The 15,806-nt window shown below is 37.7% G+C and overlaps 1 protein-coding gene across 2 annotated transcripts; it reads left to right on the top strand.

Moving 5' to 3' along the window:
* The first annotated feature begins 373 nt into the window (after positions 1–373).
* On the top strand, positions 374–15,258 carry TMF1 (TATA element modulatory factor 1). Of its 2 annotated transcripts, XM_010212785.2 has the most exons (17): positions 374–532; positions 2,847–4,090; positions 5,710–5,813; positions 6,532–6,658; positions 7,277–7,382; positions 7,907–8,049; positions 8,696–8,862; positions 9,005–9,161; positions 9,667–9,759; positions 10,603–10,759; positions 11,486–11,678; positions 11,990–12,059; positions 12,143–12,235; positions 12,805–12,915; positions 13,429–13,575; positions 13,965–14,090; positions 14,892–15,258. In XM_010212785.2, the coding sequence occupies exons 1-17, from the start codon at positions 391–393 to the stop codon at positions 15,033–15,035; spliced, it is 3,324 nt and encodes a 1,107-aa protein (XP_010211087.2). In that variant the 5' UTR covers positions 374–390; the 3' UTR covers positions 15,036–15,258. The 2 variants fall into 2 exon arrangements, with proteins under 2 accessions (XP_010211087.2, XP_088384431.1); XM_088528305.1 differs by lacking the exon at positions 13,429–13,575.
* The last annotated feature ends 548 nt before the right edge of the window (positions 15,259–15,806 follow it).

The raw sequence follows: 15,806 nt of genomic DNA, 5'->3' as shown, positions 1-15,806 counted from the left end.
GGGAATTCACAAGTGTGTAGAAGTGTTGGAAATACTACACTCTCCTGTGAGGGGACTTAAAATGAAGATTTTTAGTTATTGGGGGCTCTATGCTTGTGTGTTACTTTTGTAACCGCCAGCTGAAGCAGCATTAAAAAACGGGAACCGAATTTGTCGTTTCCGAATGTGACGGGAAAACCGTGGCGTACAACGAGACGGGAGCCCCACCGCCATGACGGCTACCGAGGCGGAAGCGGTGCCCCGCCATGACGGCTACCGAGGCGGAAGCCCCTCCGCGTGCCCGGAAGGGGCGGTTCCGCGGCTGCGCGCGGCGCCGCGGGCGACGTGGAGCGCGGCGCATGCGCGCGGGCGCGTGGCCGCGCGCCGCGGAGCCGAGGCCTGCGGGCGGCCATGAGCTGGTTCAACGCGTCGCAGCTCTCGAGCTTCGCCAAGCAGGCGCTGTCGCAGGCGCAGAAGTCCATCGACAGGGTGCTCGACATCCAGGCCGAGGAGGGGCCCTGGGCCGACGCCGTCATCCCCGACTACGGCGACGGTAGGAGCGGGCGCGGCCTGCCTTGCCCTCCCTCTTCCCGCCGTCTGCGTGTGGTGATTTGGGGGTGGTTATCGCCCCTCGGAGCTGCCTTGGGCCGCGAGGAAATAAGGCAGTCTAGTTAATTAAAATGGGAAAAAGGGGGGGAAAACACCCAAAGGAGCCTTTTGCTGCCAGGTGGGTTGAGCCAGAGGCTTCTGCTTCTTGTGGTGTCGACCTTTAACCCAAAAGGAGCATGTAAGTGGGGAAAAGCATCTCCTCCCTGTGGGTGGTTTGTCAGCGTGGAACTTGGGAGAGAAGTTAAGCCGGAATTGCTGTTCTGGGATCATCTAGCAAAAAGAAGTCCGCCCCCCGCAATTTAATACGAGCTTTCCTGTTATTAATAACTGCCTTTAAGGTAGGAATGGACAAGAAAAAGGCAGAGAAATGAGGTCACCTGGTGTCAGTGCCCTTAGTGACAAGAGAACTTTGTATGTTAGCAAAAGGAGGAGCATTTCGGGGGGTCCCAGCAGAGACTCAAGAATCAAGTCCTGCATCAAGGGAAAGTGTTTTCTAGGTCAGTTCCTTAGCAAAAGGGTGGGCTCAGTTGCGGGTCTTCCTTACTTAATAGAGCAAGGGGACTTTGGTCGCTTATGTTGTCTGGCACCTTGTTAAATTACAGGAATCTTGTATAGAAGGATATATAGCCTTTAGTTTCCTAATATTTTAAAATTGTCGAAATCACTTTTAGATTTACTTGTATCTCTGAGTGCTTGCAGTAGAATTCATAATAATGTGGCAAAGACCAGACCACTTCTATTTCTCAGGTGGAAATGGTTTGGTTACTTTAAAAGAAACCAGAATATTTTCTGAGTATTACGCTTTCCTCAAGTTATCTTTTTCTGAGCTATTGAATCAGGGAGAAGTTTGTAATAAATTTGCTGTAGTACTTATCTCCTTTTCAGTTTTTGAGTCAGATAGGTATTCATGCTTTCTTAGAGTGGTAGTTGTTGTGTTATAACTTAGGGATTTTGTAGTGATGTGTTAATATGAACAAACAGATACTGTGTAAAATAATCTTGTTTTTAAGTAGCCTGAAATAGTTATGTTTGCCAAAATCAATTTGGCAGTTATTTTTGAATACCAGACTGATTAATCTTTCTTACTCTGTGGCTACAGTGTTAGGGAGTGACTGAAATTGATGCTGTAATTCTTGTTATCCTTGTGCTGCTGACATGTTTTGGAAAGCTTGCAAGAAATATGTAACAGTAACTAAGTGTTAACAGAGCTTTAGGGTGGCTTCAGAGCTTCTCAGTTCAGTGTTTTCCCACAGGGGAGAAGTGACATTATCGTCTTAGTTTTGCTGCTGCAAACCAGACGTGACAGCAAATTAAAATTCAGAATGTCAATTTTTACCCTGTTGCTGTTTGAGGAAAAACATGAACAGCAGTAGAACTGTTTCTTCTATGGCCTGGGGAAAATGATACTGCAGTTGGCATTTGGAAGATTGTCAGAAGTTGTAAGGGTTTTAGTATGGTCCAAATTTTGCAAATATTTAAAGATTTCTTTTCTCTCTTTTTTTTTTCTTTCCTTGCGTTCAGTAATAGTGTATAGGGGTTGTCTGTTTGTTTGTTTTCTCTTCTCTGTTCAGTACTGCCATATAACTTTTAAGCCTTTCCTACCTTTCTAATGTTTATATTTTTTTTATTTCTAAACTTGTCCCTGCTTGAGCAGAGGGGTCAAACTAGATCATCTCTAGAGGTCTCTTCCAACCTCAATCATTTTGTGAGATTGTTTTGACTGGCCTCCGATCAGTACAGGAAGCAGGACTCCACATTCCCTCCCTGGTGTTCCTTTGGCAAACAAAATGTGTTTCCTTTTTTTGTGTCTGAATAGGCTTCTTGTCAGAACTGGCTTTCAAAATGGTGCATTGGCTAATTTCAGCTTCCTGGAAACTTCTGTGCATCTTTTTTCTGCAATCGTCAGTCTTGGAATTTCTGGTGTAATTTGTTTATGGTTCCTTTTTGCCTCTGCATAAGTTAGTGTTTACCCGGAAGGAAATTGTTTTCATTCAGATATTCCTGTTTTCTGAAGTTGTTTTTGTCCATCTTGTGCCTGAACTATTTCATGTCTCTTAAGAAACTTGTTTTGCTTTGTCTAAAAATCATTCTAAACATTGTAACAAAATAGTTACAAAACAGATGCACTACTTGATTGTGCTAGTATTTACTTAAGTTATGTGGTATTGAATGCTTTTCTTCTGAAATGCTGCATCTGAAAAGACAAATATTGAAAATAACACATTTTAAGTGTTGTTGGCATGTCTTTCTTGTTTTAGGAACAAATTCTCTTATAAGTGGAGGATGGGATACGTCTTCCTGGGGTTTAAATTCCAATACAGAGCCACAGACTCAGACGATATCTCCGACAGCAATCACCAAGCCAGTAAGAAGAACTGTAGTAGATGAATCTGAAAACTTCTTCAGTGCCTTTCTCTCTCCAACTGATGTTCAGAGTATACAGAAAAATCCAGTGGTGTCCAAACCTCCAGCCAAATCCCAGCGACCCAAAGAGGAAGTGAAAAGCACTTCAAAGGAGTCTATACACCCCAGTCAGCTGGAAGCACCAGTGACAACAGAGGCAGGTGTGAAAGATTCCTCTGTAGCTGACCTAGTGGACTTGAAAAACTTTGAGATTCCCGAGGAGAAATCAGAAGAAAATTCTGTGCTAAAGTCTAATGCCAAACATGAAGCAAGCACAAATGAAGTTACTGATAAAAAGGTATCTGCTCTAAATCTGAAAGTACCGGAAGAGGCTGTTGGTGAGAAATCCAGTGCTGGAAGTCATGGAGCAGGAGGTGCGCTGGATAGCACTTCACCATCCCTTAATACAGGTACAAAAGACATGGGCTTGGAAACAAAGGAACAAAAAACTGAGGACCGGCAAAGCAATACACCTTCACCTCCAATCAGCACCTTCTCCTCAGGGACATCCACAACTAGCGATATTGAAGTTCTGGACCATGAAAGTGTAATAAGTGAGAGCTCAGCAAGCTCAAGACAAGAAACTGCAGATTCAAAATCCAGTCTTCATCTAATGCAGACATCGTTTCAGCTTTTATCTACATCTGCCTGTGCCGATTATAACCGTTTGGATGACTTTCAAAAACTGACTGAAAGCTGTGGCTCCTCTGATGCTTTTGAAAGAATTGATTCATTTAGTGTACAATCTTTGGATAGCAGAAGTGTAAGTGAAATAAATTCAGATGATGAATTATCAGGCAAGGCTTGTGCTTCAGCATCTGTCACTGTCATTCCTCCTGCGCCAAAGACAGAAATGATTGATCCTGTAAAAAGTAAATGTGAAGAATTGAATGACATGCCTGTTTTACATGCTGAAGAAGCTGAGATGGAAGAAAGTGGAAGAAGTGCAACCCCTGTTAATTCTGAGCAGCCAGATGTTTTGGTTGCTACTGTGCAAGCTGAAGAAGAACAGGCTTTGCAAGAGGAGACTGTGCTGCAGCAGGATGTTGTAGAAAACCTGCTTGAAGAAGACAACTCTGAAAAGCAAGAGCTTAAAAAGGTAACTGTAAAATGTTAGGCAATTACATAGGGATTAGCTCATGAGGGGTTAACTTCACCTTGCTTGAATAAATTGATGCTGAATTAACTTCCTTTGTTTAAAATAATAATAGTAATGTCTTTAGTGTTCTGCAGTGGAAGAACACTTGAGTCCCCTTTTTTTCCCCCCCACAGGCTTACAAACTCAAGGTTTGACTGTGCATTTGTAAGGTCTTGCAAATATTTTCTGCGCTTGTGTGTTTGCATACACTACGGGCCTTGTAATAGCTAGAATTTTAGGAGTCATCTTTTGAAATAAGAGGTTTTTTTTAATCATGCTAAAATGGTTATTTTGTTCATTGGAGAGAACATATAAAACAGTATTAGCTTAATGCAAACAAGTCCTCTTTTCTAGGTGATTTAATGCTTGTTATTAGAAGAAACCTTCCTTTGAAAGAGGAGGTATGCCATGCTTTTTAATGAAGTGAGGAAGCATAGCGAGAAGCGTGGAGAATAGTTGAAATGAATTGTGGGTGGTTGGTTCAAATAGATGGCAAGGCCAGAAATGTGGTGAGGGGAAGGATGCCCCAGTGCAGAGAGTGCTGAACACTTTTGAGGAAGTTCCACCCCCCCGCCCCGATTCTGCCAGTATTGTGTGAACTTCTTTTTGTTCTATCACTTTCCTATTTGTCTTAAACTGAGCTTCTGTGACATGTTCTGCTTTGTTTGTTTTGCTTATAAGATGTTTGTATAGTATGTGATATAGCTGGGCCCTAAGGTTGGGCCTGCCCTGTAGGAATATTTGAAGTAGTGATTCTGTTACTGATACTAGCAGGAGAAAGCAATTGCTTATGAGAATTCATAAAATCCCCAATTTAATTTGTGTTTTAAGGAAATCATTTATTTTTGTGTGAATTATACAGAATGTCAATGTAAATTCCTTAGGATCTGCATGGTAATGGACTATTATAAGTAGATTTTTTAACATTGTAGATAGTGATAACAGACTACAGCAGTGGCCATTTTTGAGCTACATGTTTACAGAATGTTTAATGTGTGTGTATTTCTATGTTTGCTTTGTTTCTGTATGCTCCTCAAAATTTGATATGAAGAGATCATGTTGACTGATGTAAGTTAAGTGTTCCCGACCATGCCTGAAAGTTTACTTTCCTCTTTCACTGGTGATCTGCTTTCTGCTAACATGTCACAGAAGAAACCTCCTGCAACATAAACTATTTGACTCTGTAAAGAGTGGTATGAAGAACCAAAGAAAGTCTTAATGTTAATTATCATTTTATAGGCTATGTTTAAAACCCTTATGATTGAATATAGCCATTGATTTGTGTCAAGGAATTCAGCGGAGCCATGTGTGCTTACTTAGTAGGATTTCTTCTTAAAGCCCTAGAAAGCTGATACTTTATTTTCAGATATTGTTTACTTCTAAAGTATTACAGCAGAAATATGGTGTACTTCACTGATTTTAATTCACTAAAAAAGTGAAGAGCTTCAGCTCTAAAATAGTTTGGGGAAGAAATTGTGGGGAGGGGAGGTGGGGAGAGAGGAAAAGTCTTCCTCTCTTGTGATTTAATTGTCTTGTCCATTTAATTTCATCTAATCGTTATATCTGTTAAAAACCTCCAGGTGATTGATTCATTGACTGAGAAACTAGAGAAGAGGGAAACACAGTTATTGAGTACTAGTAAAGAAAAGGCACGGCTGGAGGAAGCTTATGATAACCTTAAAGAGTAAGTATGAAAAAAATATGTATTGGGTGTGACCATAACAGAAATGGCAGAAAGTATGGAAACATAAGTACTTTTTATAACCAGAACAAAACTTGCAAAGCATGTTTGCCATTTGGGAAAAATAGAAGTAAATGTTGTGTGTGCCACTATTATTATTATTTTTTTTAATGGCATTATTTCTTTGGGCCTGAATCTTTCTTTGGAAGATTGTTGAGAGGTTTCATTGAGTAAGCAGTAAGAGTGAGAAACAGAGTTGCAGTGTTAATTTATATATAATCTTTGTTGTAACACTGGAAATGGTCTCTTAAGGGAAACTGTTCTCTGATACAGACAGATGAACTTAATTTACAAAGTAATTTTCTGACAAGCAGGTCTTTGTATTTTAATTGTAGTAGGCTCTGAAAGTATGATAAAATGGTGTTTTTAGAGGGAGGGGGAGAAGAATTTTGCCCTTGATATGATATAGGTTAATTTGAAAGAACTTGAATAATTGGTAGAATATTTTTGGTAGATTTAGCATTTCATTATTTTCACAGGTAAATTGTTGAAATAATGAGGAGCTTTGATTCTTTTAATATGGACTTCTAATATTTAGAATTTGTGATTTAGCATATAAAAATACTCATTTATTTTAAAAGCATTTAAGGCAATCTATTACAAGCTGTTTAAAATGCCAGATAAACCATGAAGCTGTTCTGAAATGTTAATTTTGCATTAGTGAAATCCTTAGAATGAAGGAAGAGAGCAATAGCATTTCATCCCTTAAAGAGGAGTTCACTCAGCGAATAGCAGATGCTGAAAAGAAGCTCCAGCTTGCATGCAAAGAAAGGGATGCAGCAAAAAAGGTAAACAAATTTTTCAGTGCATTAATGTTCATGTCAGATGAAAGTGGAATTTCTTGGGGGAAACGCATGAAAACTAAGCTAGGAAAAGACAAGAGATTTGCAGGTAGCTCTTTCAAGGAACTGTAAACTGACACAAGCTGATCTGACTCCCCAAGCTGCTTATTACTTCCTTGCGTTGCCGTGTATTCTTCAGCCACGTCATGAATTGAGTGAGGAAATTACTCAAGTTACAGGTACTCAGTCTCTTTAAGAGGAAAAAAAATCCTCTGATCTCTTTTACTCTGTGTCCACATATGTGTTCATTTTGGCTTGAGGGACAGAAATGGCTGCAGGATGTAGTGAGGTGGCAAGGCAAGGAATGGGATGGTTTCTTTGGATGATTCACTGGTCGGAGAGCTAAGTGCTGAGGGAGGGTTTGTGTGGGATGAACAAAGGACTCGGCAACAGCAAAGTTTGCGGAGCTAAATTTTTCTTTGGCTCTAATAACAGCTTTTATGGGGAGGAGGGCAAATGAAAAGGTGATCAGTGTAACCTAGTATTTATTGATGTATGCATATACGTAGTTTTATGTGTGTCTATATGAAAAAATAGTCATAAATATTTTGTTCTGTTATTCAGGAAGTAAAGAATGTTAAAGAAGAATTGGCTACTAGACTTAATTGTAATGAAACAGCTGAATTACTGAAAGAAAAAGATGAGCAAATCAAAGGATTAATGGAAGAAGGTGGGAATTAAAGATTTTAATTATAAAAAAAAAAGTTTGTAGAATAAGTTTGCTGAAAAGTACTTTCTTCACATATTAAGCCTTCTTTATGTGGAGAAAAATACATTAATTAAGACATATTAGATAATGTTTAAATTTCTATTTACAGCAAAGCTGGTCAGGAAGAATTAGTCAAACGTAGATGGCTAGAGGTGTATTTTCTACAGCGTTTATTAAAACTGCCGTAAATTAAAACCAGGATACGATGCAGTTATCTAGGCACCATTTAGATGAAATGGGACGAGTATTATTCAGGGCACTTCTACAGTATCTCCCTTACTACTGTTTAATTTTGGAAGTAAAATATAATTACTAAATGAATTGACATAACATGCTTTTTCTGATGCTACGGTGAACTAAATTTTTTCACTTTCGAAGCCTTTCATGGCTTATCTTGTAATAATTTAATGTAGTGAGGTCATTTCAAGGTTAGCTGTATTAGTGATAGCTAGGATGCACTAACCTTATGTGCATTTTCTTTATAGGAGAAAAGCTTTCTAAACAGCAGCTGCACAATTCCAACATTATTAAGAAGCTAAGAGCAAAGGAGAAAGAGAGAGAAAATACTAACACAAAACAGAACAAAAGGATTAAGGAACTGGAAGAGGAATTGCAGAATTTAAAACAGGTGAGATTTTTTCTTAAAAAACATTGTAGATTAGCTGCAGAGCAGTTTTTTGGAGGAGGTTTTAGATAGCATAACTTCTTTTTGTTGTTGTTTGGAGACTTCAAATTGAGATTCTCAGAATTTTGGGGATACGATTTCCAGGTGCCTTTTCCCAGAGAGCAATTTCAAAGCAGTTTAGACTGATTTTTAAGTTACCTTAGCGTTGACTGAGCCAAACTAACAGCTTTCTCCTTCCAGAACTGCAGCCCCATCTTATCCTGCTGCTTGTTTGCAGTTGCACTGGTGTTCACTTGTACTTGTGCTAGGCAATGGGCTGACCACATTCAATTCAACTCACTAACTCAAATAATCAAAATCCATCCCAGAAAATTTTGGGCAGGATTTTTGCTGGCTGAGTAAGTTGAATCAAGATCTTGCAAGGAGCAGTATCTGCATGAGGAAATATGTGAAATCAGGTGTTATTCCTCCTTGGAGGGGATGGGGTAGCAAAAACTCTCTGTTTTGGGAAAGTGTAGAATCGGTTAGTGATTTTTGTGTAACATCATCATGAATCAGCTATCACAGTTAGCATTGTCCTTGCTCAGATGGTGTGGACTACCCCAAATACTGTGGTTAGTTTGACACTTCTTTTTTTGTGTTCTAATAGGTACTTGATGGCAAAGAGGATCTTGAGAAGCAGCATCGAGACAGTATTAAACAACTGAACAGTGTTGTAGAGCGACAAGAAAAGGATCTTAATAAGCTCCAGGCAGAGGTGGAAGATCTTGAAGAAAGAAACAGAAGTGTCCAGGCAGCACTTGACAGTGCTTACAAGTAAGAAGATGTGTGTGTGCTTGTCTTCAAGTGCACCTTCAGCTGTTGTATCTATTCCTCATGCAGTGCTTGCAAGATGTCACAAAGTTGTTATTAATACTATATAAACTGTAAGAAGCATTGCATTTTTTTTACTCCCCAGGGAACTTGCAGATCTTCATAAAGCTAATGCCACAAAGGACAGTGAGGCACAAGAGGCAGCCCTAAGTCGGGAAATGAAGGCAAAGGAAGAACTTGGTTTAGCTTTGGAGAAGGCCCAGGATGAGGCACGGCAGCAACAAGAAACTTTGGCAATTCAGGTGGGTCTGAATGTGGTGAATAAAGCTTTCTGTTTGAACAGATGAATGTGCTTTGATGGTGTGTCCATCTGCCTCAATGAATCAAATTCAGCATAAGATGGGACTTGTTTTAGTTCCATCTTGTTTTAGTTAGCAATACCCAATGGATTTTTTTTCTGTTAATTAATTTGTTCTCTAGTGGTAGTTGTACTAAACATTAAAAATGTATTTTGAATCTTTTTTTTTTAATTTTGCTTGTCTAAATAAAACGACTCTTGTCAGACTATATGTTAATAGTGTTATGATGCATATTTTGAAAAAAATAGACTTGGAAAATGTTGTCCAGTGATGGAAAAATTACTCTATGTGTGCAAAACTATGTCTGCAAACTAAGCCTTCAACTTCTAACAAGTCTATCCTGTCTAATGGAGTTTAAAAATGGTGTAAGTCTCTTGAAATGTACCATCTACTGATGATACTGTAATTGATGCTCATATCTTGCTAAAAATCTGCCTTATTTATTTAGGTGGCAGATCTGAGGCTAGCTCTGCAACGTGCAGAACAACAGGCAGCAAGAAGAGAGGACTACTTACGTCAGGAAATCAGTGAACTACAACAGGTACTGTAGCAGATCATACCAGCTCATAACTGCAAGGAGAATGTCAAAAAATTGTTATAAAATGTGAGCTTGAATTTAATAATCCAAAAGATAAAGTGTGGGGTTTTGAGGGGGGTTGTTTTTATCTACTTGTTACCTTTGATATATGTGTGGTGTGGAAAGAATATTTTTTTTAAAAAATTACATATTGAATATAAAATCAGAATTTTCACGGTGCTTTTTAAACGTATTGCTGTCCTTGTAGTATGAGAGAAAGTGAAACCATTAGTATCGTGATAATCCTTTAAAATTTCTTTGATTTGAATGTTTCTTTAGCTTTTAGTCTCTTTTGATATTAGAGTCCAGAGAATAACCAGTTGGCAAAATGCTTTGCCTGGTGTCCAGAAGGAAAAGTAAGCTGAAAAGGAGAACATGTTAGAGCACAGAAGAGTTTGTCTGGGATTGGAAGTGAAGAAGATAACACTTGAATGTTGTGTTGGGAGGAAAACATCACCAAGAGAAGTCCTCCAGTTTAGGGACACTATTAGGCTTATTTTAATCTTTAGTGAACAGTTAGCGATGAACTGATAACTTGCAAAGTCAGGATTAAATTTGCTTAATCTGGAAAACTTCATCAGCACTGAACAGTGATATCGGATACATTTCCCTCCTTCTTCTGAAATGTAACGCTTTCATCTGTTACTCTGATATATCTAAAAATGTTATATTTTGGGATGTTGTGCTTTACCACTGGTTTGAACACAGAGGTTGTTAAAATATAAAGCAAATGGCTAAATTCTGTGGTAACATTTTAATTCATCATATGGTTTTTAAAGTCTAATCATATTTCATTTGTGATTTTAGAGACTGCAAGAAGAGGAGAGTCGGAACCAAGAACTGAGTCAAAGTGTTACATCTGCTACACGGCCGCTGCTCCGGCAGATAGAAAATTTGCAAGCCACGCTGGGAGCGCAAACCTCCTCGTGGGAAAAATTGGAAAAGAATCTTTCTGACAGACTTGGTAAGGTTTTATTCATTTATTTATCTTTTACCAAACTGTGGGACTCTTGTTTTAAGACATGAAATAGTGGTAGTTATTTGTCCAAAGGGTATAGCTGGCAGTCAAGAGAGGTGAGCCCAAAATGCTTTTGTGCTAGAGGAACCTTTGTACTTTGGGTATTCTGCCATGGTTTTTGAACAGGTAATTCATTGATTCTCTTTAAAACACAGAGCAGAGATGGTAAAGCTTATGTTTCCTTACAGCATTTAAAAGATTGGTCCCCGATATGCTAGTAATAAATCTGCACTTTCTGTTGTCAAACTTGGCGCTTAGATTCCTTGTTGTAAAAGTTGAAGTGTAATAGTTTACTTGTAATTTCATAGGCAATGAAATATGTTGACCCAGTAGCAATCTATTATTTTAAATGAATAAAAAAAAAAATTAAAAAGGTGGAGCCAAAGAAGGTTCCACCTTTGTTCTGTTCTGTTCTCCATTGTTATATATCACATTCTTATAATGTGAAGTCTCCTCATTCTGCGTTGCTTTGTACCACTATGTGGAAGAAAATATTTCATTTCCTTTGCAACAGAAAACAGAATCTTTTTTTCCAAATCAAGAAAAAAATCAATTGCATCTTACATGGCTCACAAGAATGCCCGAATTTCATTTTGATGAGTGAATAATTGATCTGAGTTAAAGATTTTTGGTCAAAAAGTAAAGTCTGTGTTTTTCCTTACTTGGTTTAAGGTGAATCTCAAGCCCTTTTGGCAGCAGCTGCCGAAAGAGAACGGGCTGCAACAGAAGAACTTCTTTCTACTAAAGTTCAGATGTCTTCTACTGAATCTCAGAATAGTCTTTTAAGGCAAGAAAATGCTCGTCTCCAGGCTCAACTAGAAGGGGAGAGAAACAGACTGAAGAAAATGGAAAATGAGAACAGTAGGTGAGTTGAGTTCTTGGTTAAGGGTGTTCCTCTAGAATTGTAGTAAAACAGAATATGCCATCTCACAAAACCAATGTCAGCAAGTTTCTTTGGCCTCAAATTGGGAGACTTTTTGTGCAGTAATATCAACATTCAAAATGTGGACAACAATTCATATAGCTGCCCAACTTAACAAAACTTATACTCAAGGTTGTCTGAAGCATGTTACTTTCATATTATTTTCACATATTGCAGCTCACTTTATTTTAAAAGTACATGAACCTAAAATAATAAAAGCTATGTGTTGACTTTTCTTTCTTTCCTCGATATAGATATGAGGTTGAACTAGAAGGTCTCAAAGTTGAGTATGCAAAAACCCTTGAGGAGGCAAGAAGGGAAAAGGTATTTTCTACTTCAGTTTTAGACTATGCTAGCATTGCAGCCTGGACTGACATGTACTTAACAAACTGTGTTTGTTTCTGTAGATGCTGTTAGCTACTCAGTTAGAAATGGAGAAAATGAAAGTTGAACAGGAAAGAAAGAAGGCAATTTTTGTGCAAGAAGCAGCAAAGGAGAAGGTACCAACACCTGATGTTTCTGTTTAATCTTATTGGTGCTATGGTGATTCTACCTAGATTCTAGGTACCTAGAACTTTCGGAAGAGTAAAACAGGCTTGGAACAATACAGTAGATATATCTGTATAACCTAGATGTTAGGGATTTCTTTCTTTATTGTGACTGCTTTTTACTTTCAGTAAAATGAGAGAAATTTTGAAGCTGAATTCATAACACTTTTTTAAAAAAAGTTTTAATTAACATGCCGTCAGAAAGAGGCATCCTTCCATTAGGACATCCTTCCTAACATGCAGGCATGCAGCACTATGTAGGCGTCTCCTTTGGCATAGTTTGCAACTTCTTTTTCTTTGTTTCCTGAAAAATCTACTGCGTTCAATGCAGGCTCGCTAGGTTATTGGTAGTATAAGTAATTCTTTATTGTATGAACTTGCATGTAATTTAGGCGGGGAAAAGATGCTACTTATAAGACTATGTTCTGTACTTAGTGGTAGTGAAGGATATTGTCTTTTTCTTCACCACCTACAATAAACTTTTTTCTTTACTGCTCTAATTGGTGATTTTTTTTTTGAAGGATCGGAAGTCATTTACAGTTGAAACTGTTCCAAGTACTCCAAGTATTTCACGCTCTAGTTCCATAAGTGGAGTTGACATGGCAGGTCTTCAGACATCCTTCCTCTCACAGGTATTTTCAGCTTTTTTGATAGGCTACTTTCTTTTCAAGGAGGTTTCTTCAGTTAGAAAAGAAAACCCTTTCAAGGGCATATTGGTTTTAGACTAGTTAATTCCTGTGCAGAGACATCCAAAGCTTACAAGATATCTATGATTATAGAGCATTTGTATAAGATAGCATAAACCTACAGTGTTTACTGCATCATAATATGTACAAAGTGCTAAATTCATATGACTGATTTTAGCTAGCAGAATGAAGTAACACTGATAGATCAGAGGATGTCAAATCAACTTGACTTTTTGTTTTTTACCAGCAGTCCTGGTTTAATGCACACCCCCACTCCCTAGGCAGTGCCATTGACTGTTGTGATCTGTGAAAAGTCTTTTGCTTCTGCTGCTTTCCTGTAGGTAGGCTTATCAGTGCCCAAACTAAGTATTAGTCGTGTATATGATGTGACAATTTCAAAGTGTAGAGTGTTGTTTTGGTTTTTGTCTAATCTTAAGGTTCTTTAACTTTTGTTTGTAGGATGATCCTCATGATCACTCATTTGGACCAATATCTACTAGTGGGAGCAATCTTTATGATGCTATAAGGATGGGAGCGGGTTCAAGTATAATTGAAAACCTTCAGTCACAGTTAAAACTAAGAGAAGGAGAGATTTCGCATCTTCAGGTACTGTAGTCACTCAGATGTAACTGAATGCAGGACTTGACAGTGGAATGATTAATGCAATCGGTTTTTCTCTTTTTTAAAAAATTTTAAAAGCCCGGTCCATGTCTGGTCACCGTTCTTCACTGTGCTGTGCATTCACTCTTCCCTTTCCATGACATTTCTACTAATTAAGGTAGCTAATTAAGATAGCTGCTGGAGCAGTGTGTAGGAAAGAGCATGTTTAACTTGCCTAAAAAACACTGATCACAATTGAGAAATTGGATGCTGTCTTGTAGTCTGGTCTATGAAAGGCTTTTGTCTTTAAGTAGTGTATCAAAATATGTTTATCTTTAGATTACAAGTATGGTAGATTCTTTCCTACTCCTAATTATTTTATGTGTTTACCTTAGCTGGAAATTGGAAACCTTGAAAGAACACGATCAATAATGGCAGAAGAGCTTGTTAAATTAACAAATCAGAATGATGAACTTGAAGAGAAAGTGAAGGAAATACCAAAATTACGTACACAGTTAAAGGTAATCACCATCATAAATTTGGTGTAAAGTGGACATGCTTAATATCATCTTTATCAGTTTAGGATTATATTGAAATGTGTCCCTCATTATAAATGATCAAGCATCTTTTTTCTAAATATACATAACAGAATAGGATGCCTACTCCATAACTGCCTAGTCAGTTCAAAATATAAGAATTTGTGCTGTACATAGGATTGCACACTAAATCAGGGAGAACACACTTTTGTGTTTGTTTAAATGAAAAGAATGGGCTGGAAGGCTTGTCTCTTCAGTAAAGCAGATATCTTGATACATGTGACAGATTTATTGAGAGCTCACAGAAGCTGAGTGTCTGTGCAAGTGTAAAGATAATAGGACAAATAAGTTTTAATCCTCTGAATGCTTAAGTTACAAATAACATACTGGAACTAGTTTTGGAAATTATCTTTGCTCTATAAGTACAGAGTGTAATACTTCCAAGCGAAACATTTCACAAACTGCGTTTCTTCCCGTAATAAAACTCTGTGCAATTTGCTAACACATTTCTTAATGGCTCTAGCAGTTGAACTCCAAAGCACTTCAGTAGGCTGTTTGAAAGGAGCATTGGTTTAGTCAAGGATCTTTGCCTTTGGAGTCTCTTCCTGTTCATAAATTAGCTGTATTCAGAGAGTCAAAGCATAAAGTATTTTTAGCATTTCTGTGTGTTTTCTTATGGAACTTTTTACTTTGATAAAATAATGCTCTGCTTATTTCCCTTAGTGGTATAATATGTTGTCCTAAATTGAAAGTAACAGTCAAATAACAGACTGCATGTTGTTGCAGGATTTGGATCAAAGGTACAATACAATTCTTCAGATGTATGGAGAGAAAGCAGAGGAGGCTGAAGAACTCCGACTAGATCTTGAAGATGTGAAAAACATGTACAAGACTCAGATAGATGAACTTTTAAAACAAAGACAAAATTAACCCCTGATGGAACTCTTAACTTTATTATATGATAAACTGTAAAGATAGTTGTTTATGTAAATGCTGAATTTAAATATCTTGTAAAGATGATGATTGTATTATAGAAAATGTGACTATATATTATAGAGTTCATACGTTGACAAAAATCAGTGCTTTACAGTGTCTTGTACTGTCTGCGGTTAAATTATTTGTGCAATATTTAAAAGTTTTCTTTTTAAAATCATCCAGTTATTTAAGTTTTTACTAAACAGTGGACCATTTTACTCGTAAACAGCAGCAGAGTGGATGGTTGAATGTTACCTTATGAGACAGCATTGGAAGGCATGAGTTTTATTAAGCAGCCCTTGATTTATAATCTCTTTATTCATAAAAATGACATTAGAAGTCTTTTTTAAAATGTTTTGAATGTTTTTTTTCTAAAATCTTATCAAATAATTTTCAATAACAGAAAATAGCAGTAGCTTTCTGTCTGAAGCCTAATTAGTAGATATTTTTATGAAGGGAAAATCTCAGATTTGTACTTTCAAGTTCTGAACATGTTAGGATGATAATTCTCTCTTCTTACACCAACTTACATTAGTATAATGACTGTTTGACACCAGGTCCTTGAAGCAATGTGAGACTGTGAGCTGAAAGTTTATAATTACAGCTTCATCTTGCATATTGTCTCATGAGTTGTCTAGAAACAGCAGGCCTGCTTGTAACACTAAATGTGTTTATGAACTCTTCAATGTTTGTTCTAGGGTCAGATAGAGTAGTTAAAGCAGTAGG

The sequence above is a fragment of the Tinamus guttatus genome, unplaced genomic scaffold, assembly GCF_059628265.1.
Source record: "Tinamus guttatus ecotype Peru unplaced genomic scaffold, ASM5962826v1 Tinamus_guttatus_pri_ptg000307l, whole genome shotgun sequence".
Classification (NCBI taxonomy): domain Eukaryota; kingdom Metazoa; phylum Chordata; class Aves; order Tinamiformes; family Tinamidae; genus Tinamus; species Tinamus guttatus.
The sequence above is the reverse complement of the archived record's forward strand: the minus strand, read 5'-3'. Positions and strand labels throughout refer to the sequence as shown.